At 37.5% G+C, this 25,144-nt stretch overlaps 1 protein-coding gene across 6 annotated transcripts in view; it reads right to left on the reverse strand.

Moving 5' to 3' along the window:
* The window catches only part of NEBL (nebulette), a 262,002-nt gene that overhangs the window by 13,771 nt on the left and 223,087 nt on the right, over positions 1–25,144 (reverse strand). For 3 of the 6 annotated variants that reach the window (XM_086466536.1, XM_086466535.1, XM_086466534.1), the window contains exon 5: positions 16,005–16,176. In XM_086466536.1, the coding sequence (XP_086322662.1) occupies positions 16,005–16,176 (172 nt within the window). Of the gene's footprint in view, positions 1–12,207; positions 12,337–13,298; positions 13,392–16,004; positions 16,177–17,304; positions 17,410–19,697; positions 19,792–21,760; positions 21,853–22,229; positions 22,323–25,144 lie in introns of all 6 variants that reach the window. The other 3 variants (XM_086466531.1, XM_086466530.1, XM_086466533.1) reach the window with 2 other exon arrangements.

Raw genomic sequence — 25,144 nt, forward strand, 5'->3', positions numbered from 1 at the left:
ACAGTAGAGAACAACATGGTAAAGCGTCTTGGCATTTTCTCTGATAACAGTAACTTTCCCTTCATTTCTTTTCCTTTTTTTTTTTTCTTTCTCTTTTTCTTGCCCTTTACTCGTCAGTTAGGCTGCTTTCATGGATGTCTGAGCTACCAGGCTTGTTGCTCTCAGCGGTGCTGTCAGAAGCAGCAGACTGTCTGCACCCTATCCATTACAGGAGTCAGTATTAGTTAGTAAATTGGAATATCAAACCCAGATATAATTAGGTTGTTGAAATAACAACCTGAAAGTATGGCCTAATTCACACGGGGTGCTAATAAATATCTGCCATGCTCAATGACCTCATTAGAATTGAAGCTCTGAACTACTTGGAGTCAGTGGCAAATTCAGAACATTACAGGCTTAGGAAGTTTCCATAACCTAAATTATAAAGATATAAGAAATAAACTATGTGATCTTCCAATCCTTAAAAAAAAACCTGAGGTGGGGCAGGGTGGAATCAACAAAATTATTTATTTTTTATTAAAATAACTAACCTTAATTATCCACAATGCAAAAAAAAAAAAAAAAAATGTCGCTACTCACAAGATTACTTACAAAGGATCTTAAACTAAACTTCATTAGTGTCATGATTAAGATTAATAGACTCTTTTAAGCACCATTATTTTATAACACCATTTTATCAGCTAACAATAATTAAGCCTAAATATACGTAACCACCACATAAACTGAAGTAGATTATTGTGGGGAATGCAGAATCATGCAATTATAACTCTTAACAGTAGTTTCAGGATAAGAAATAAAAATTTGATTTGAATGAAATTACAACAGAAGATCACATACAGCTCTTTAGCATATGTCAAAGAAAACAAACTTTGAAAGGAATGACAACAAAAAGAGTATCTAATGTGTTCATGCCACATTAAATCCTGCATTTTATTTGTAATTTGTTTTCATTTTAGAGGGGAACTCTTTCATATTTCAGCTGCTCCAGAAAGCAAATGTACTCACAAAAATTTCACCTATTCCAAAATTCCTGATTTGTATGAACAGTCAATAACATTAATATTGGCTACACTGGTCTTTGTTGTATAAGTCAATCATACATCTAATAGTAGATGGAGTGGGAACCTGGGAAGCACTAGCTAGTGCAGTGGAAGAATGGATGGCAAACTGCCTCTCTAGTACATCATAGCCTATGTGTCTGGTCAGTCAAGCCTTCTCCTTAATTCTTCATATTTTGAGAAATGGTCATCAGTCAATTCACTGACATTCTTTTTGAGGGCAATCTATTTCTTGAGGTCCATTCTGGCCTCTCTAAAGGATCTAAATCTCTTTATTGCAAAAAAGCCTAGTCTCTTGGACATTTTTCCTTTAGATAAAAGTGCTACTGCTTTCTTCCCCTTCAGAGGAACTGCACAAAAGGGCTACACTCGGGGAAAGCCTGGCTAGCAGAGTCTTCAGAAGTCATGTCTGCAAGCAGGTATTAAATATCAGAGTCTAGAGAAAAATGAAAGAAAGCAAGGATGTCCTGTTTTCTCCTGTCAATGTTAAAAGAAAGGAAAATCAGCTGAACATCCATCCTCTTCACCAAAACAGGACAATACAGGGAAGATTTTTGCCAAGACATGCCTGTGGATATTCCTTAAAGCATCATTTCTACTGAGGAACACTGGGTGGAGGATACTGAGTCACAGCTCAAAAGCCTTTACGATCATTAACACGTTGTAGTTGTAAAGCATCAGAGTTGTAAAGTATTAAATACACATCATACTGTGCTTTGTCACAGTAAAAAAACAGGAATTAAAAAAACAGGATAAAATGGAAGTGAACTCAAAATTACAATTCAGAATGAATGACTACAATTATTGGTCTTCATCTAACTTCTATGAACAGTTGTTTTCAGGATTTTTAAAAACTACAAATTCTATACCTGACATAGAATTTTATGGGCAGTTACAAGAATCTACTTTACTTACAATTTAATTCACTTAAAATGCAAATCATTTAATCCCCTTCCAGATCCCACTGACCAGTTCTTACTACACCACTGTAAAAATAGAACTACCTCAACTATTTGGCTTCTAACCCAAAAACTGGAGTGCTATTTGTCCCAAGTTTTGGATCCTAAAATGTTTTCAAAACCCTAAAAATAACTTCAGGGTTATGATGATGAGGACAGAATAATCTAAACCAGTTAAATGTAGTGCAACTGACAAAAAAAAAAAAATGGTTTTAATACTCAACTACAAAATCTTTTCTATTTAATTCACTCATTTTCCTCACAAAAGCAGATTTAATACATTAAACACTCTTTTGCAACCTAAGGACAAAAGAATTACTAAACAGGACTAAAGGAGAAGGGATTGTATATTTGGAGCACAGTTGATACCAAGTGGTGAGGGGCTTGGCTGGTTGGTTTTGCTTTGGCAGAACTATTGACTTATCTGCATTGCTAAAATGATTTTATTTTTTTTTTTACTACAGTTTCTAAAAGACGAAGTCTTCAACTCATCCCTACAGGCTCTAATGCACGTATTTCCACATACATCTTCTACATTACACTATGTCTTAGGAACTGCTCTGGGAGTTCAGATCCAAAAGGAGTTCCCCCATTCATTTTACATGGATTATAGTAGAAACTGCTATTGCTATTATTTTGGAATTAGTCTTCAGTGGTAGCCATACAGTCCAAAGAGTTTAGCCTATGTATCTAGCGGTAACTGGTGCATCATAATACTTACACATATCCCCATTTCTTCTACTAGTATTGCAACTGGGACATAACCAAATCACACGGCATCCTGCTCTGGAGAATATGAATTGCAGTCAGGATTTGGTGTCACTGACAAACAAACCTTACTGCCAATTGACTTTTTTGGCTAACATTCCACCTATGCGGCAGCATGTCTCAGCTGAGAAAACAGAGTAAAATATGCCTTTCATTTCCTTGCACATCGCACCACATTTTTTTATTTATGAAGGCAAAAGATGTCTGAAAGCCAGCCTGAGGCATCCTCGGTCCTGATGGGGCCACAGTCTACCACAGGACGCTGCAATTCCTCCTTAAAATGTGAATAGGCAGGTTTTTGCTCTAGGCTTCCTCACAAATGGAAAGAGTCAGTAAAATGAAGGTTATGGTAACATGTTACAGTACCCACACACCATCAATTATAATTTGAACTCACTCACATTTACTGAACATCAACTGTTGCCCATTTGCATTAGAGAGAGAAGCCTACAAGTTCTTCTCATGGAAGCTGTGCTTTGATTTCTGAGCAGCTATTTATTTGCATAGTGGGTATAACAAATCTGAGCAATGGTGGAAGGATAGCATCAACCAGGATCAAGTACATGACTGCACATAATTTTACTAATGACATTTATTGTCTGATGGATATAAAATCCTCTGAAGTGTATCAAAACCTGCTCTAGGGGACCACACTGAATAACTGAAACAATGCCTGCCAAGGGAGCCATTAACACTTCCAACTGTTGAGTCCCCTGAAAATTTCCCTCCCACTTTCTGCTCACTAACTGTTTAAAGGAAAAGGGAATATCAAACTCAGACAGCTGGCAGGGTGAACAGAAGGATCCCATGAACTGCTGCCACACTACAAAAATTGAAAATGGGATCCATTCTGGATTCTCCTCCAGCTGGATGTGTGGGAATTGCCTTTTCATGCTGCCAGATGTCAAGGGTGTGGGAGAGAAGTATAGAAATCAAAGACAGGCAGAAGGAATCTAAGCAGAAATGTTTTGGAAGTGTGAAATGTAAAGCTCTCCCTGGAATATTAACTCATCTTCAGTGAACATACACTGAATGAAAATGTCCTTTCAGATGAATTACAATTTATATCTTAATGTATTACACAACCAGTGTGGGATATTTAGTTTTATTCAGAGAGCCCTAAATCAAACCTTAATCAAAACTTAACTTAGCCCTCACTTCATAGTGCCATATGAAGTTTCAAGCTTTACATTAAAAAGTAAGATTTTACAGATCTCATACCTGTTTGTCATGGAAGAGAATGAAATCTAATCTTCTGGACTAATCTCTCTCCTGTTGTGCAGTAACAAAGCACTCTGCAGAGGACACTAAATAGTCCACATTAGGACAGACAGATTTGATAATGCTCAAGTAGTGCATAAATGTGGTTCCATTACCATTCTGGATTCCTAGACTTACATGGCCTGAAAGGCTGAAATGGATTACTCAGAGAAGACCAAATTATGTATTACACCATCAGAGATCATCTTTTCACAGAAGCTTATACAGAACTTAGCACATCTGTAAGCAGCACACCCACTCTGTTTCTAACTGAAATATGAACTCTCACAACTAACCTTGCATCCAATTTTTCCTTATCTCAATTCTAGAGGTGAAAAGGTATCAGCTTTCTAACACCAAGAAACCTCCCACTGTTTTCAAAAGTTCCTCTATCAGAAAAAAAATAATTATGCCCTTTTGAGCATCAGGAATCACTGCAAAACAGGAAGCAGAAGCTGAAAAAGCAAAACACTTCTTCACATGAAACATGCAGTTTTCAGAAGGGAGAGAACTCTGTCTTGCTGCCTGAACAAGCACTGTGCTTTTGGGGTACAGTGCAGTTACATCAAACCTTTACAAAGGAAACTACATCATTTCAGCAAAAATCTGTTTGATGGCAGAAGACCGGAAGTCATCAGTTTTGAAGGAGTGTAAGCTCTCTTAACAACGAAAACTGTTCATATGAAATAATTTGTGGTATCAGACAGGTACCATACGTACACATGCACTTGTGCCCATATTATATACACAGAGAAGTATTTAGCCAAGTTCAAAAATATTACAAGAGGTTTACAGGTCGTGTATTTATTATTTGACTGCAAGTATTTGTACTACATTATACACTTAAGAACAGAAAATCATCTGATTACCAAGATGGAAAAGCAGTTTGACCATGACACTGCTGAGTGGAAGACCATCATTTTTCCCCCACACAATAGCTTTCATGTTGAAAAACCTGCTGAGGGCTTGCCTGTAAAAGAAGCAAAACCAAAGCACCATCTAGTTCAAAACAAAACAAAACAAAAAAAACCCACCAAACTCAGAAAACGATGTAAGAGTCGGGTGGATAAGGGAAGTGTGGATGTGATCCTCACCAAGAGGGAGTACACAGAGCGTTGTTTTGATGTGTTCAACCTTCTGTGGCAGTGCAGCCTGCTGATACACTTGAAAGGGGACAAGAAACCCACAAAAGCCTACAGTTCTTCCTGTGAAATCTACAATTCCTCTCCCTCCAAATGCCATATTTGATTACCAGGCTCTAGGGAATGTTACGGAAACAGAGTTCAGCTACCTAGCATAAAAGAACCATTCTTCCTTGGCTGCAAGAGAAGAAAAAGTAACTGCTGTGTCATTCTGCTTGACCTCCTTCAAATGACAGAGCTTAGCAACTGAATATGAATATGAAGAGGGGCAAAGGATTTCTGCCCTGTATTCCTACCAGCTGCACCTGGAGATGGAAGACAGATCTCTATTACAATACAAAGAGCAGTCAGGTATTATTCCCTCTTTTTTTCTTTGACTTGTCTTTTACTACTGGTGATTTTTCCCATCCTCAAAACCAGAGGGTTTTTTATAAAAAAATTATGTGAAGGACAGAGCAAGGAGGAGAATCAAATCCTGTTTCCTTTCCTCTTCTTCTTCCACCTCTCAGCAGAAGAGTATTACCACTGTCCCAACACAAGCAGACTCCTTGGCCCACATACTAGGCAGCATCTCTGCAATTCCAGCACATGAAATGAAGAGGTTTCTTCTCCATATCATCTGAGTAGTTTGTCTTCTGACCAGACTATCCAGGAGCAGAGGCAGCAGCACAGTTTCTTGTTGTAGAATTTTCTGTGGTACGTAAGGGTGGGTGTCAAAGCCTCAGGCAAATCCTATAAATAAACATTTTAGTTATAGAGCCACAGATATTGGTGTGTGCTCAAGACAGAGAAGGAGACACCCCTGAAATCAATGTTTAAAATGTCAGTGTCAGACTGAGGAACAAAAGCCCTCTGCATGAGCTGGTACACAGTGTGAGGCTGTTGCCAGTGATACTCAGTAATACATAGTCTGTATTTGCTCTTTGCAGGTAACTGTGTTACGCTGCAGTTCACACAATATACTTCTAATGGCCTACAACTTATTCCTGCCTTAGTGTGGAAAGGAGAAAGATAACCCCCAGAGTTTGGAGAAAGGGAAGGGAGCTGGCTCAGTTACTCTGAAGCTTTTCTTCTTCAGAAGCCTCATATCACAGAAGGAGGACACGCCACTCGGGAGAGAGATGAAAGGACTTACTGTTCCTCATTGACTTAACTTCCACTCCTAGCTACATAAAGACTTCAAAACTTTGAGTATCCATATCCCACAGGAAGATGCTGTGGTACTGTGTGTTCTGCAGTCTTCATAGACTTTGGAGTCAAATTGCCAGCATGCCTATTTGCCGTATTCATTCCTCAAAGGTTGTCTGCACTAATCTTTTCTGGATCTGACCAATTGTTATGCAGTATCAATGAAGTATCTAATATGAATTTTCAGTTTTCTCAGAGCAACCTACAGGTTACTTTTAAGGCTGATAACAAAAATTAAGGGACTATCAATATACAAGCAGAATTTCATGGTTTGTTGAAATTTGTGTACTCTGATTGCCAGCGTGAGTAAAAGAAGGCAGCTTCCCAGGCAAAGGCAAAGTGAGAGACCTGTGTGTTAGCAGCAGAGCCTCTTCATCAGAATAAGGAAAGGAAGACCTTAAACCTCAGATTAAGGCCTCTTTATGTTAATTCTCAGTACTTGTCTGGTGGCAGAAGGTGAACTGAATCTGAAGAATTTAGGCTGAAGGAGATAAGAGTAAATAGTGAACATGCAGCCAATCAGTAATACACTGCATCCAGCCAAATACATGAACTTTTAGCACTCATTTTTAAAATGCCAAAAAAGGCACTTGAAAATTTTGTCCTAATATCCACTAAGGTCTCATACATAACATGAGCTTTTGGGAGTACAGCAAGCATCTTTCTGTCTCCTACAGACCGACATCTACATAGCTTTTAAGATAATATGATGATGACTTAGAAAATAACCAAGAAATCAAGTTTTTTTCCCAGCAGAATAACAATATATCCACGACTGAAAGGAACTGATACTCATTTCTGACTTTTCTCCATCTACAGACTACGCGCAATTTAAAGTAAGAATAAAGGGAAACTTTAATACACTGAAAAAGTCTGAATATATGGAAAGGAAAAAATGTATGTATCATGTCTACATACTGATGCATACCAATTAAACTAAAAATTAAGAGGAAACAGAAGACAAAAAAAGGGAAGGTCAAAAGCAAAAGGGAAGAAGACCAACCTAAAAGGTTTCAAATAAAAACAAAAAAACGGTGTACCAGGGACAAAAAAAAAAAAGGTTACATTCATCTACTGCAGGATGTTCATTAAGATAACTTTAAAGTAGAAACCTTCAGACTGAAAGCCAACCTTGCTAATATTAAATAAAATCCTGCTGATACAAATCAAAGAAAAACAGAAAAATGATAAACAGAAAGCCCCAGAGATACACTAACTTGAAAGATAATTAAAAACTGAGAGAAGGAAGAATATTAGAAAGTGAAATGAAAACATTCTGCAGTTGAAACTGCATAAAAGGACTCCGACAACTGAAACAATAGGAGGAACCCTAAGGAAAACACTTTCACTGAAGTATAATGAAAACAAAATGTGCACACAAATCGCTGAATAACGAAAGACAGAGAGAGAGAGAGAGAATGAATAAATAACAGTGAAATAACAGTGATACTCTTTAGCGCAGATGGGTCTTCTCATTCCAAATACAGTCAGAGCAATTCCTCACCTCCAAATGAGTGAAAGACCAATGCAAAGCAGAAGTGACAAAAACAGTAGCCCTAGCAGCAGTGCCATGGCTCATCTGCTATCATCTGGCCAGTCATAAGGATACGCTGTTCTGGTAGCACACAGACATGCACAGTCACTTCCCTGCCATCATGGCAAAGCCCAGAATTTGTTCCAGTAGTAGCCGAGTGACCCTATGACACTAGGTCAACTCCCTTAAGGACAAGTTTCTGCACTCTCAAAGACTTAAATTGTTTGACACTTTAATCCTAAACCAGAATTTCCTCTAGTTGTATTTTGTTTATTTCCTTACTACAAACAATGGGCCCAAAGAAAAATATTAATTAACCTTAAAGGTTTACTTGCAGCCTTCACTTTATCTTGCCACTCTTTGTCTATACCTGCACACACAGCTTTGAGCAACTGAGCTTCTAGGATTTGCACTGGATGATACACCACAAATTCATTTCTGTATCTTGCATCATACCACATATTAACACTCTAGTGTTAAAAAGTCCTTTCCCCACCTCAGTCTCCAGAGATGGAACTACTGAGAAGAATATATATAGAAAGTGTTCTAAAATAACAAGCCTTTAAAAGAAAAAAAGTCTCTAATACTGTGTCCTTGTGCTACTTTGGGGGAAAGGAACTAAACAAAACAGTCTTGAACCATGAGGTGTGACCTAAATGCCATTTTCACTTACTGAAGTAAGTTACTAGTAAAAGATTAATTTTATATGGAGACCTTAAAACAGGAGAAGATATCTTTTTAAAAATATATGCTTTAGCATAACTTCTGAGAAACACTGTAGAGACTGTGAACGCAAGAAAGCCAATTAGGTGATACATGTGTTCATTTCTGTTATCAGACACTGAACACTCCATAATGGGAATTACATGTAAAAGCAATTAATCTCCTTCATGGAGTAGACAGCTGAAATACAAACACAACTGTCCAAAATAATGCAAGTCTGGAGTAGGTGTTGAGCCATACAAACCAGATCACCCTCTCCTGGTGCCTGAATGCAAACTATCAGGATGAGACCTTAGTTGTAGGGGAAGAAGGGAGCAAGAGAGTGAGTGTGAAAAAAACTGGGAGAAAAACAGTGTGTAAGACTGCACAGAAAATCAGGACAGACATAAAAGACTTTATAAAGAAACCCTCCCACCCCGCCCCCCACCCCCCAAAAAAAAAAACAACAAAAAAACACCAAAAACAGTTGAGGTTGAGAAAGTTGTCAGACACAATGCTGTCTAGAAAGACCTGAATTGAAAGCAAAGAAACTGTCTCTTGGTTTTTTTTCTACAGTGTCCTGTGAAGAAGGAACTGTCTGGTCTGTCTTTATAAACAAAAATAAATCTGACATCCATGTATCTCCACTTCTATTTATGACAAAAATAATCTGAAAAACCTTCCCAAAAATTAATTAATAGCTCCATGTCTAAGATGTTGCAACACTAGTGTTAAAAGCAGGATTGAAAGAGAGAAATCGTTAGCTTCTGTTCCTCTTTAGCCAAGCTGAAAATAACTACTTGAAAAACAGCTGACAAATAACTTGGCACCCACCCGTTTCTGGGAAGTGCTACGGAATGGCTTGCAAGTTAAAAGGAAGTCTTTGTTAGGACAGTAATTAATTACAAAGCATTTAGGCAGACTGAGAAGCTCCTGTGCAACACCTTCTGTCTCGTATGAAAAAAAAAAAAAAAAAGATCAGTGATACCAAGAAGTAATAAAGTCAACTTTGAAAAACACTAACAGAAAGAAGCTGCAAAAAGGACAGACAAAGCTGAAAAGTAATTTCAAAAAGAATATCAAAATGAAAGTCCATCACTTGCACTGGGCTTGCTGGAAAGCATTAACAACTGTTTCCTATCCATTTTTACCTGCAGTGGTCTAAAAGGGAGAACAGGGATTTTCCTGAACTTACATCACACAAAAATCTACTGATACTGTAGGGAATGCTCCTGGGGAGGCATACTTGGCTCAACGCAACTTCGACATGTAAAATAATGGTCAGGGAATCAAATATGAAGAAGTAATTCTCGTGAACAACATTAGTAGCCTCCCTATGATGTTACTGAAATTCGCCAAAGACAAGAGCGTTAGTTTGATCTGAATAAGACTTCAACATCTTGTAGGAAGTCAGAGGCCCAGCTAAGGGCTGGGAGAGGTGATTAAGGAACAATTCCATCAGAAGTGAGAGTGGAAGACTTGAATTGTGGGTCAAATATCAGGAAAGGTAACTAAAATAAATTAGCAATTGAACAACATAGAAATATCTGAAAGGAGATGAGACAAGGCCAAAGACACTTAGAGGCTGTAAAATTGGTCACAGGTCTCCAACTGTCTTTCATGCTGGTGCGCCATCAGATTGAACACTTGCCAGTGAGAAACACTGCTAGATCTAAAAGTACAAAATCCATGAGAAACAAGCCACAATATCTCAGCAAAATGGATTTAGTTCTCATTTACTGTGGTACACCGTAAGAGATACTGTATAAATATCAATGGCAAACTCACCTTGTGGCTACACACTAAATGACATTTTGGATGTGATGCTGCATGAAAAAGGTTGGCATTTTCGACCAAAGATGCTATCTTCTGCTGGTTTTTTATTTCCTGAGTGTGTTCACAGAAATGGCAGTTTCTTGTAAATCATTAGGATTACATCAAATTACTTAGCTTGGGCATTTACTTCTCCCCTTCAATGGGAACTGTATGTAAGTGCTCAAACCCTGGCTAGGCAGCTCGGTCAAAAGCGGAAATAGTATCTTGCTAAAATATGTTGATCTTGGCAAGGATCTATTCAACACATTGCTGCAGTAGATTTAAGTATAGACACAAAAAAGTAAGCTTGCTACGCTGCCAAAACAACCAAGAAAATGAAGCCCATTTCCTATTCTCAACATGGCAAGTCATAAAAAATATCTTTTAACAATCAAATCAAGCTGACAAAGCAATGTTAAAATGGCTTGGAATACAGACAAAGAAGATCAGAACAGAGAGGCAACACACACTGGACTGCAAAGCCCACTTTGTATCATGACAGGAAGAGACACAAAAACAAGCATGATGTGCATTATTGCTATCATCTATTAAAAGAGTTAGGAATACAGTTAAAATACCAAATAAAGATAGACAGACATGATACAAGGATTACAGCTCTGTCAAAGACATGTGTCTGTTCAGTTAGTTCTTCAGCCTGAACACTTTGTGCCTCACCTGTTCTTCATCAGAGCTGCTTGCATGTATTTATATGGCAGCAACACAACGTAGACTCCCTAAACACTAACCACTATAATAATGTATTACTCTGGTGAGTGGGAGAACATAAACAGGTGCAGTCTACAACTAAGATGCTTTAAAATCTTCTAAAACATGGGTAACCCAAGGATGCCAAGCAACTAAACGGTAGCAACATCTTTCTAACACCTTCTTAAAAGAAGAAAGTCAGTAACCCTTCAGATAACCTTTTCAAGGCACCTTCTTTCACAACTGAGAAGTAGAAATTACTGTTTTGTAAAATACGTATTTAGAATGCAGCTTTTCATATATTCACAAATCACTAGTGAAGTCTAGTACACACTGTAATGTCACTAGGATCACTAGATCCTTATTCAACATTTTCATAAATTTTGTTTTAATCTATAGCAACACACAGATGCAAGACATGGTTTTGTACCTGGGAATGTAGGTTCAAAGTATTCTAATATTAGCCCATGTTAAACAATATCAGACTATATGAGCTTCCTAGCTAAATATCAACCCTGGTTCCCAAACTGCTGAGAGTACAAGAAAACTTCCATATGTGAGAAAGTTGTCAGTTGAGACACCCTTTTTTTTTTTTTCAGGTTGGAAACAGAGAACCACAAGCACCTGCAAAGTTTAATACAGGAAGAAGTACTTCAGTCAGTAAAATACTATTATATGCTTGATTTGCCCACCGAAAAGCACAAGGTAAGTTTATTTTTTTCAGTTCAGAACTGTATTTTTTTGTTCACTTACACTGTGTCTTTCAAGAGAAAAAAAAAAAAAAAAAAAACAGGTTCATGTAGGTTTTGGAAAAAACACAACACGTCTTCTATAAAGCACTGTACATGGGACTTAGCACCATTACCAAAATGGTGAAAGAGAATACACAATAAAGCAATACGGCATGCAAGAAGCTGTGCAGTCTCGAGATTTTCCTTGCTTCCTTAATCAATCAGGCAATAGCTTAGTTTCCAATGATTTGTGACTATACAAGGATATGGAGTTAATACAGGCCTGTGAGATCTCAACACACCCTGATAGTGTCATTAGTGGAAAAAGGTGGGAATAAGGAGTACCTCCATCGTCAGATGGCCTTGTTATCTCACTGTAGTAAGAAAAGGTAGGGTTTGTGTCAGAGCCATCTGATTTATAATCTCCCAAACTGGTAGAATGTAAATACTGCTTACTATAACGGCTTGCTCTTTCTACAAAGGTAGAAAGAAAGAATATCAAGTAAATAGATGACAGAAGTGCAAAGATCAGCAACAACAGAAACCCCAACACTGCTAACATTAATATTCATACACTGATGGCATTAAAATTAAAGTGAATTGTTCAAAATTTTTTATCCATTTTGAACACCATTAGTTCAAAAGGTTGCTTCAAAATCAGATACAACTAAGCTTGTTCTCTGCTTTAAAAGAACAGCAGAAACGGAAGGCAGAATTGATATACTGGAACAAAAAAAGGGATGAAGATGAAGCATATGAAAATTCCCAGTGGAAAATCAAAATGATCCTTTATCCCAGGATGTATATAAATGCACGTGGAAATACTATTGTATTCAAAAGAATATTTAAAGTTCCACTATTAGTAGCAAAGAAAATACATGCACAAAATTAAACATTCAAAATAAACACTTCTAGGGGAAAAATACCCAAAAACTTGTAGAGCCAAAACATTGCTACCTATTATTGCATTACCTTCTCTCCTTTTCCATCTACCCTTAAATTCTGAACACCTTAGAGTTGCAAACAATAGCAGAAGGTATAATATCGTGTGCCATAGAAGCAAAATGTGCATAGAAAAGAAATCACTTTCATAAATAGGCCTATATGTCTGAAATTTTAATAAAGTCCAACTATTTGAAAATTCTCCTTACAGTAAGGATAAAGTAGCTCAATATTTTTTAAGTGACTAGTTGTAAGTAGTATGAATAACTGTTGTTTAGGATAAGATTTATTTCACTATTTCTCATCCGCACATGTGATTATGGCCGAGGTTCCTATAAAACACTGCTTTTAAAATACTACAGTTATATATGCATATATATGAAAACATACTTATAAAACATACAGCTGGCACATTGACCTGAAAATTTTCTGTATCAACTTAGTTTCATAAATATAAAAAGCTGATTTGGGAAAAGCCAGGATATAAGCAATACCAGAAAGCATATGCAGACTCCTAGACTGAATATTGTCCTCCAGAGGATCAATGTCGAAGATGGAGCCAGGATCTGTGCGCCAAACTTTGAGATCTTTTCCCAAAGCACAGAAATTATCAGACAGACAAACAACAAAGGAAGTAAAAGCATGAAAGAAATGAGTTTTAACAATCAGCAACCAATTTCCTTCATCTAGAAATTAACCAAAAAGATCTAGTTATTCACCTGAAAGGACCAGAAACCATTAATTTCCTGCTTAAAAGAACCTAGTGCATTCACTTTCAGCACTAACATAATTTTAAGGAGACTTTTTCTCCCAATTTTTGTTTCCTTCTCTAAATATGACCACAGTGTTTTCTTAGGTCTAAATAAATGGAAACAAGTTAAATATCACATACCAGAACCAGAATAGAGCTACATGATTATTTCCCCAGTCCACCAACAGCATCCTTACTCTATGGAGATGCTGCAGTATACATCCCTATAGGCTGGCAGTACACACCTCTACAGCTGACAAAGGTACTACAGGCCCTCCTTTGCATACAGCAGAGATCAAGTCAGCCTAATAAGCCGAATCAAAGGCACAGTTCATCATATTCAAAATAATTTCCTACCAGTTGCTCAAGTCATATAAACTCTAAAGTATCCATTTTTCTTAACCAATACAAAAAGTGTACTACGGTGACAAATTCAGCTGTAGAAATCTACATTGTAGACATCTACAGTTGGGTACAATGAAGCCCACTCTGGATCTTAATGAGTAATTCCCTTTATCTTACAAATATCTAAGTTTCTTGGGACACAGATTTGCTGTTGATCCACTACCCCACTATCAAAAAGCATTTCTGGAATTCAATGTATGGATTCAGTAGCAGTAGTAACCGTAAGATCTTCAGCTTTAATTCATACAAGTTACTAATATCTCTTGAATTCACATGCCTCACATCAGAGTTTAAGTTATAATCACAGCAAAAAAGTGAATACAGATTCAACCATGTTTTTGATAAACTTTTAACAAATAATTGCGGTGTTGTACAAGTTAAGAGGAGGTGTATAGCAAATGCAGAAGCAGCTACAGTGTAAATTATTGATTTACTCAGATCAATCTAATATATACAATTAATATCTGCTATGTCTAAAAATATAATAATCATTTAATCTCTCCAAAACAGTTTAAAATAGAACTTTGATGTAAAGTACAATCAGTCAAAGCACAAATCTACCAGATCACACTTTTTTACAAGTGACTTGCTTCTTGAGCAGACCTGTTTGCAAGATTTACTCAATGCACTGAAAGTGGGAAAATTAACTGTCTTCCCAACTCAGTAATTTTGCTGGTTTGAATGGTACAAAGCTAAATAATGGGTTGGGAGGTAAAGTAGGACTGTGGGGACCCCAAACGTGTCATGTTTCAAATTATTAATAACATAGAGGAAATAGACAGGACCGACAGACCGAATAAAATAAATCCCATGGCTTTAGAATACATTAAACGTACGTACATTATGTGTTATCTTCTGCAGCTCCCATAAGGTGAGGCACAGCACTAACTCCCTCTTGACAAGATGAATAAAAGCCAACACAAAATCTTTTGATAAACTATGTGTTCATCCTAAACAGTGATAAACTGTGCAACCACATAAAGCACTGACACGCATGAGGCGCGTGGGGGAACTGGTGAATGCCCAACTTTTCCTCTTTGATCATGCCTTAGTAAGTAAAAACATAATAAGCCCTGCAGAGGAGGACTTGGGGGTACTGGTGGATGAAAAGCTGGACATGACCTGGCAATGTGCGCTCGCAGCCCAGAAAGCCAATCATATCCTGGGCTGCATCAAAAGAAGTCTGGCCAGCAGGTCAACGGAGGTGATTCTCCCTCTCTACTCTGCCCTCTTGAGACCCCACTTGCAGTGCTGCGTCCAGCTCTGGAGAACTCAGCACAAGAAAGACATGGACCTGCTTGAGTGGGTCCAGAGGAGGCCATGAAGATGATAAGGGGGCTGGAGCACCTCCCCTGTGAGGACAGGCTGAGAGAGTTGGGGTTGTTCAGCCTGGAGATGAGGCTCCAGGGAGACCTTATAGCAGCCTTCTAGTACTTAAAGGGGGCCTACAGCAAAGATGGGGAGTGACTCTATCAGGGAGGGAAGTGATAGGATGAGGAGTAATGGTTTTAAGCTAAAAGAGGAGAGATTTAGACTAGACATAAGGAAGAAATTTTTATGATGAGGGTGGTGAGACACTGGCACAGGCTGCCCAGAGAGGTAGTAGAAGCCCCATCCCCGGAAACATTCAACATCAGGTTGGATGGGGCTCTGAGCAACCTGATCTAGCTGAAGATGTCCCTGCTCACTGCAGGGGGATTGGACTAGATGGCCTTTAAAGGTCCCTTCCAACCCAAACTGTTCTATGATTCTAAGTATGGCTTCATAGCAGCATCAGTGCAACAGCCATTGATTTGTGTTGATTTTATCCATCCCTGTGATCTGAAATCACATACATAGAATCAGAATCTTGGCAATTTACAGCACCAATCAATTTTAACTTCCTGGTAACTTTTCACAATTAAAAATATCTTTATACTTGGTGAGAATCATGAAGTGAAAATGAAATCTGGGAGTACTTTTTCTTGGTTATAATGGAGAACACAAACAGAGGCTTTCATCTTCCCCACAGTGTTTTCAGCAGCAATGGTATTCAACAACTTACCAACAATTATTCCAGGTCTTCTGTCCATTTCAACGATATGTGGATGCACACCTTTATACGCTGCATCACTCACAATTTGGGTGTTTTTCCGCACCCGCTCTGTTACAGGATCATCTACCACTGGGGTGAAGCCTCTGCCCTTTGTCTTCTCAAAATCTTCATGGTATTTTACCTAGGAAAAGAAGAAGAATTACATTTTTCCCCAAGCTGTAGTTGACAGTAAATAGTTATTCTATACAAGAATGCATACGTGTTTGTTTTATGAGGCACCAATATTCTTTGGGTTTTGCACCATAATAGAATTGTTACACATATGAGATATGCTGGATGGCCAGCCAAGTCTTTTCTATCCCCCAAACTTGCTTCCCTGATATTTTATTATGATTTTTACATTTGTTTTCCATTGCCACTGAGTCAAGCATTAACTCAATCAGCAAAGCTTCATTTTACAGTCACACAGGACAGGAAAAGCCCTCCAGAGGTCATCTGGTCCATCCCCTTCTTCTCTAAGATAGGATAGCTCTCTACTGATGTAGACAACTACATCTGTCAGTAAGAAATGTTCCAGCAGTAACAGTTCTAAAGAACTCAAGTATTTTCATTCACTGAGAATTTTGATTACACACACAGTTTCATACAAAACGTACTCTTTTGCTCTTTTATCATATGCCAGCTGGCTTTAAACATTTTTAGATTTTTAGAAAGAATTGCAGTTATTCTAAGCAGCCTGCTTTCAAAAAAAAAAAAAAAGTTAAAAACAAGGACATTAGGGTAGAAAGTGTTATATAACAAAGTGTTGGAACAAAACCGGTATTAGTAAGAGTTATAAAGTAGTATCCCTGATTATACATATTTGCTTTTTAAATAGTCTAAATCTTCAAAGAATTAAATTGACAAACATTCTCACACAAGCAAATGCACACAAAACTACTCATTCCAAGAACAAAAGTCACGCAGAAACCAGGAACGTGCACAGGCACAAGGTGAAGTGTGTCACCTAATCCAGTCAAACTGTGTGATGCTCAAAAGAGGCGTGTACTTTTTCAAAGAAAAAACAAAACAAAAACAAAAACAAAAATAACTGTTTTAACTGTTAGAAAACTGTTTATTAGTATTTTGAAAACGTTCATTACAGTCATATGCAGTTAGCAAACACTCCCTCAACAGGCATAAGAAGAAAATATTCCTTCCGTACTTGAGCAGAGTTTCATCAGTTACCCATGTTAATGGAAGGCAAAATCCAGTGGAAGTCAAGTGCCATTCCTCAGTATCGTCTAGTTATAGGAAGAAAATACCCTACCATTGAGATGTTGTTTTGTGTTTCTTTGACATGCCTTAGCTCAGGTGTGTCTAGAAGCACACTACGTCTACCTTTCATCTGCCTCTGATCACTGCTGTACTTGACCTGCAAAACAGCAACAACAGCACACAAGAAGTTTTTGTTCACAGCAGAAATGATGGCGAGAATCGCACCATGCAACAGTATTCTTCCCAAATCACAACGCCCAACATTTTTCTTGCTTTCTTTCTTTTTAGTGATTTATTTCAGAGGGAGGATACAGATGAGCTAGTATAATGGTAAGGCTAAAGGGCATGTTTATTCCATCAATCACTTACTCAAAAAATAGTATTTACCTAAAAGCTGAAACTCTTCACTGTTTAAATGACATAAGTGAAATAATTCACGTATCAACTGAAAAATAAGATAAATAACAAGAAAACACCACTGTGACTTGGACATATTTGTATGGCTGATAAGCTACCTTATTACCCAGACAGATCTAGATTCTGTCCTCAGTCTGCTTCCAGGTTAGGATCAGTGTGAGAACCCCTGGGTCCCCAGGGAATTCAAGTCTTATGAGCAGACTAGTCCTGTGGCAGCCTTCTGACTCCTGTTTGGCAGCTAGTCCTTGCTAGCAGCAGAAAAGCAACATGTCTGGGACAAATCTGACTGTGCTGCTCTCAAATAGAATATTTGGGCTCTGTGTTTTGTTCATCAGTAAGTACAGAATGTCCTATGTCACATTTCTCCTAATTAGCTTCTTTTGTGGCATTTTACAGACCTAGTGTAAAATGCAAGGTTAATCATCTGCTTTGGTTTTTTGCTGGTGGTTTTTTTTGGTGTTTGTTTGTTTGTTTAAAAAAATGGACAAAATACCCCTCACATTCAAAATTCTACAACAGTAAAAGCGGTTGGTCCTACTTGTTGGTTCTAGAGTGAGTACTCCTACAGTTTCTTCTGGCTGACTGAATTCTTCTCCTAATGGACTCTCTTGGTACCTACATTGCATTGTAACCTGCGTACTGAGCGTTAGTAAATATTTCAGATTTACCTATACATTCACACTCAAATTATTCCCTCAAATCAGTTGTGCAAATCTATTTCAACAGGCATTTGTGATGAGAGAAACCAAGTACTAAAATTGGCTAACCCTCCTTAAAATTATGTGTTAGCTAAGCACAATATATCTATGAAAATATGAGCCTTAATGTCTATGTTTCATAGGTAAGTTTGAGATAATGTACAGAGAAACAAAAATATATGGTACTGCATATTCTTCAAACCCTTCTTAATTAAACAATATTTTCTTAGCAAATATTCAGCTACATACACTTTTGAATAGAAGACATTTTCTGGACAGAATAATTACGGCTGACAGTTTGGTTTTCATCTACTGCTCATTAACACAGAGGAGTATTTATCCCTGTAAATCTTGAGAAATGAAAAGGAGTCATCACTTGGGGGGAAAAAAGCTTGATTTTCAGAAATAAATAAATTCTTTGAAGTCTAGAATTGTTGGGAAGTTTCCCTCTTATTTTTAACTATGCACCGTCAAAACTATTGACTTTGGTAAACATGCATCAGCCTTTTAAGAAGGTACTTAAGACATATCTAGTTACAAGTTCGGATTCTATTCCTTTGTTCTTAGACAAATTCTCTGACAAATCCAACCTCCTTTACTTTCCCCCCCTACACTCAGTTCTGAAGTGGTCACTACTATTAATTCTCTTCTGCCACCTTGAGACAGCAGCTCTGCATGAAACCTGTTCTACTTATTATCTGCAGGGGCTTTGTCACTGATGTTGTTTCAGTGTTGAGAACACAGACTGTAATATAAGTAGCCTGGTCCTTTACTTCATCATGCTGTTTTGACTTTTTCCTTGCTTCTTATTAGAACTGTCTCCTGCTTCTCACACCACTGCAGTGGCAAATAAAATGAATAAAAAAAAGAGGTAAGTATTATCATAAAAGCCAAGAAAAATATAGTATTTTACCCCTTAGCATTTCATAATAAGATCTATTCTGCACTGCTCAGCTCTAACATAAATTATAAAAAACCAAAATTTGCATAATTCTCATTTCCTTTGTTCTTTACTGTAATTTGCTCCTGTAATCCAGCAACTAAAACTTGGTGCCAAAAGACAAAGATCCTTGAAAGAATGACTGACCTCTACTGACTCTCTCCTTGAAAAATCCTGGTGCCAACACAACCACCTACTTTTTTTGCAAGAATAATCAGACAAGTTTGTTGCCCATATGTGTAGTGCGTGTACTCAAAGGATTGAAAAAAAATAACCGTTAGTATACGATGCAGTTGGTTTCAAGACATCAAATCTAAACAGAAAAGCATATCCTTGTAATATTCCTACAATGACTGAAAATCTAAATGAAAAGAGATTCAAACAACTTGCCGAGCTGATATTGTCTTGATTCTTCTTGACTCTCTCTATCTCAGGAGTGACACTCACAGCAGTAGCTTTGCCAGGCTGCTCTCTGTAGTGAACCTATTTAACAGAATGGTACATACTATTCCAGCTAAAGCGGTATCACATTGTATTACATTAAAATGCATGACTTAAAAGGTCATCCAGGAAACAACTGAAAAGCTAAAATACATTTGAAGTTTATTTAAGCTTATAGAACCTGATTTTTGAAGCATAACCTTGAATTCTTTCTGTATAATCATCTTATTAATTCATTTGTGCGGATATATATACACATATGCACACAATATCTTGACATTTACCACACTGGTCTTTGGCAGTATAGAGAAGTATCTTATATTTGGAATGGGGTAAGCTACACATAATGCAGTAAAGTCAAGCAGAGCAAATGAAAAAATTGAATTTCAGCAATGCCCGCTGTAAATGTATATTTGTCCAGACAAAGAGATTCTGTAAGGATACCATGTTCTAAATTTTATACTCTATGTATTCAAAGGTGATTAAATGCAGGGAGTGTAATACCTTGACAACTGCCAATTAAATCCAACTGCCTAAATTTCACCATGTGTTTATTTAAATGTACCACAGGAATATCCCTTCTATCGCTTTTTAACAAAATACACTTGTAGCAATGATGCATTAACCAAACGCACACGCAAGGCAGGATCAGTACCTAAAGAGGATAAAGGATATGATGTGGCATTGACAGACCAAACAGTCTAATGTTAACCCCAGCCCCAAATACTAGGAACTCTGATATGGTACACATTTAAGTATGTAATTAGAGATTTTTGCACAATTTATGCCAATCCATATAGTTTTATGTAAAAGAAACATTTCCAAACAAACTTTTTTTTTTTTTTTTTAAATAAGCTCTTGGTTTTGTGTGATAAGGATAACTGTGCTGATACATTACGCTCATAATTCTGCAGTGCATTGTGGCATTAACATACATATTGTTCAAGTAATTGTCTTCCCACACCACACAGTTTTGGTCTGTCCACAACAACATATTCCAATTGAAAAATTAACATCTTGTAAAAATGATGGTAAGCTATCAAATGGATTAAACTTGCAAACTGACATTTGTAAAGATAAAAAGATTATTCAAGACTTAAAATTTCTAGAGACGTCTCAAGTTAAAGAATCTTTGCCCAAAGCTATTCCAGTGATCTGAAAGAGAATTTAATCTTTCCAGTGAAATTTGCACAACATAAAAATTGGTGAAAGGTAAACAATGATGTGGAGCAGAACAAGTACACAGACTGGCTTGAATCACCTGGGAAAACAGGTTTGTCTGAACAGCGCACATTTTAGGAGAGCTAGATATATCAACATAAATCCAGGAATAAATAGCACACACTGAAGTTAGAGGGACAGTATTCTTGAAAATTGTAACTCTAAATTAATTTGGGGAACATGGCAGAAAACACCCCAGGGAAATATGTAGCTATTTGCAGCTCCAACCAATATGGCTGCCAATGGCAGCTCCCAGAGAGGAGAATGGCTGGTCTCTCAAAGATGCATTAACAAGGTACAACTTCAGCAAGGCAGGAAGGCAGCAGTGTGCTCCAAAAGCCCTTACCTTCTTCCTTGTGCTCCTGCAAACGGTATGACTTTCTAATGGTTATGTCAGCCATTAAATACTAAACTCTGATAGGAAGGTTAGTAAGACAGCTGGAACTTGAATACAACTGTGGCCTGTATTTCGCAAAGGAAATTAAAAAAAAATCTGGAAAAGGATATTTTGTTAAAAAAAATAAATCCGTCAAGATTTCCTGCAAATATCCAAGACAGAGAGTAACATCTCAAAACATTGCAGCCATTTCTTTAATTATGTGCTGCTTCACATGCCATTTCCCAAATCAAGAAATGGCTTGTCACTATTGCCTCCTAAAAGAAGGTTTTCAAGTAATTCTATTACTGAGCCCGCACTAACTAAAGGAAAGGCACAGCTTCTAGAGGCAGAACTTTGAACTCATCCTCTGCACCCAAAAATTATACAAAGTATTAAACGAGAGCAACTTCCCATGCTGACATTCTCTTGATTCCTCTTGACTCTTTCAATCTCAGGGGTGACACTCACAGGCGTAGCTTTGCAGAGCTGTTCTTTGTACTGAACCTAGCAAACATGGCAGGAGATATTATACAGACTTCCAAGTAACAGAAATACAAGTGTGTTAGACATCATTAAAGAGCACACTGCATTTGGATGGAAATCACCATTCCTTCATAAACACCCGCATCTTTCCACAAGGTATTTAGTATTCGCAATTCTTCTATTTCAGACACAGACAATTGATACTTCAACAAGAATACTTCACCCTCGTTGATGTTAATCAAAGTGCAAGGCTAAGGAGTTAATTTACCATTAATTGATTAAATTAGTCTTTGTGGACAAACAGGAACTAGCACAAACACCACAGACATATTCACTGAGGTACAAACACATTTAATACAGCAGAGAGAAGTTGTGCAAGCAATGAAAATGGGGCACACATTGCTGATATTCTTCTGGTTTTCCTTAACTCTCCTTATTTCAGGCGGATCAGAAATACTTGTTGCATGCTGAATTTCTTCCTTGTATTTAATCTGCACAATAAATATTACAAGGTATTAGTAATTTTAAAAAGATACAGACAAGCACTAAAACACAACAAACATTCTGTGATCTCTCCCTTATACATACAGCTTGACCACACCTATCAACACTATTTGGAACAGTTATATTTAAATTCTGAAACAGGCTGCTAGGTTCTCCAATGCATCTTGTTTGATACAATGCAGCAGGGAGAGCATATAACAAAAGTCTAGCATCCTAAAGCTCTTACAGTGAGTATATATATCACATGGGACTGCGGCTATCTTCATGATAATTGGGATGCTGCATATACTACTCAGAGACCTGCATCACTCTGAGAATGACTTGATCTTGCTGTTATCTTGCTATGGAGTCTACCAGTCCATTTCAGAAACCAAACATTTCTCAGATGTGCAAGGGTGGATGACTTGAAAGTCTCATTCAAGTTCTCTAAAAAAAACAGGCATATCAGGGAGAATGCAGAGTTTCGATGGATGATGCCGGCTTTGAAGATATTATCAGATATTTACTGTTGCTTTTGACACATTTAATCTCTCCTAAACAGCAATATGTTTGGTTATGGTAGACTCCATAACTTGAAAGATGCACATAACCAGAATTTCTTCAATTATACACCATAGGTACCAAAACTGGAATTCAACTTAAAGGGAAAGAATTGTAAGGCTAAGTGGATGCGGCACTAAAAAGAAAGGCATCATATTTTCTGGTTTTCCATATGCTATCTAAACTGGTCACCTTGGACAAACCTGTGCATTGTCTCTGTCTGTTATTAAATACCTGTCCAGTATTCAGCTTCAAATCTCTTACGCCACTGTACAAACAGTACTCGTAGACCATGCCATCCTTTACAGTGATAAGGCATGCTTTGTTTTTCTTTACAATGCTAATAAAACGGCAAAGTTCACAGAAACATTCAATAAAATTGTGCATGCAGTGATAACATAATAGTTGGAAACATATTTCATTAGAAAGACTCAAGAAAGCAAAAGTACTTTAAGAACAAGGGAACAGCACAGTGAATCAATATGTACAATTTATATTAACGTGTCATACAAAACTTCTGTTAAATACATTTTAAGGCTGCAAAATCAAGGACTTAAAAATCAGAAAGTGATACAATTAACTTAAATGTAACCTTGCCCCTTGTACAAGTATGTTCCATATACAGCTTTTAACATATTTTATACTACTTAATTATTTTCCTCTTTATGTGCTTTATAACCTTCTTTATCACCAAAAGCTGTTTTTCTCCAGAGAATTCTGCCTCATTCATTACATATGATCAATGACCCTCACTTAGGGAGTAGCTTGCATGTGGACCATGACTGATGTTGGGGTTTTTTCTTTAACTGCTCTAAGGCTGTATTTTGATGACTGAATTACTGATTTCTTCAGGAACTTTTCTATGTTGCTCCTTGCTAAAGCATTTGAGTTTTTCCACACACATTAATTCACTAATTTTGCTGTGAAATGAAGAAAAAGGGACCTATGACAAGGAAAAGTACTATTTTTACTAGACAGAACAGCTAATCTAGCTACATAATTTTAAAAAACATACCATTATACAGCACCTGCGTTCAAATGGGAATTCCCATTGAACTGTAGTTTGCAAAACAGAAAACCAGAGCAGGTCCACTTCCATGGCAAAGTATAAAGTTATATACTTTGGCAATGGATCATCAGGTCCAGACACAGGGACTTGAACTCAGGTCCTTGCTTCTGAGTACTGACTTAGTGACCTTAATAATACTTTCTAAAGTACCACTCAGGGAGGCAATTTCTCATGACTTAAAAAACTACAAATGTACATTCCTTCATGTGCCTTCATCTTAAACCCCTTGTGGTTTGTTTAGATTGACTGCACAAACCCATGAGAACAATTGTAGTTTGTTACCTCTGTAGACACCAACATTAAAGAAAGGGAAAATATTTGACCAAGGATACACCTCAAATACATGCTAATGGTGAGGGAGTAATGAGTCTAGATTACCTTGGGTTCTGTTTCAGCTCTTCTGGAAGGAAGCACCTATGCACAGGAGCACATCACTCTGCCCGTATTTCCCCACATCTGGCCTACCCACTTCGACCAAGCCCTTCTACACTTTCAGTTCCTCACCCCTGGCCTCTTTTTTCCCAAATCCACTCTACCAAATGTCACTTAGTAGATAACTTTCAACTCTCTTCTCCAAGACATGGTACTTTTGGGAGTGCCAAATTTTTTAACAGACAAAACAACTTGTTTTTCTTTAAGTTCATACTTGGAATGTGCTTTGGCTGAAATTTACAAATAAAACGAAACCAGCACAAAGCACAGACCAGGAATGGAAAATTTCAGTCCAGACAGTTTAAGACTAGCAGAAGTACTAAACCACTGGGAAAAAAAAGGTCTTTTAATAGAGACTATTAGGTAAGCTTAAGAGTTGGCAGTGCTCCTAGTCCTTAAAATGCTTCAAAACATCCATTGCTTGAGTTTTAATCAGATCCCAGCTTTGTGGTGTTAACTGAAATAGCACAGGGGTTTCCGCACGGATTTCACACAAACACAAAATTACAAACTTCCTCCAAAAGCCTTCTTCCCAATGTTGTGTCCAACCATGCCTGTCCCTCAATACAAACAAGTTTTTAACAAATTCTTAGTTATTTGTAGCTTCTCATTTCGGATTCAGTTACAGTCCATGGGTCTGACGTTTGCTTTTAAAGTTCTGTGAGATCTTGACTCCAACTATTTAGGAGGCTGCTTCTTCCAAACCAGTGATCACAACAGGTGAGATGAGCTCAACTGCCTTGGCTGTCACCACCTTGTTTTTTAGGA

The sequence above is a fragment of the Leptosomus discolor genome, chromosome 6 (assembly GCF_034619465.1).
Source record: "Leptosomus discolor isolate bLepDis1 chromosome 6, bLepDis1.hap2, whole genome shotgun sequence".
NCBI lineage: Eukaryota > Metazoa > Chordata > Aves > Leptosomiformes > Leptosomidae > Leptosomus > Leptosomus discolor.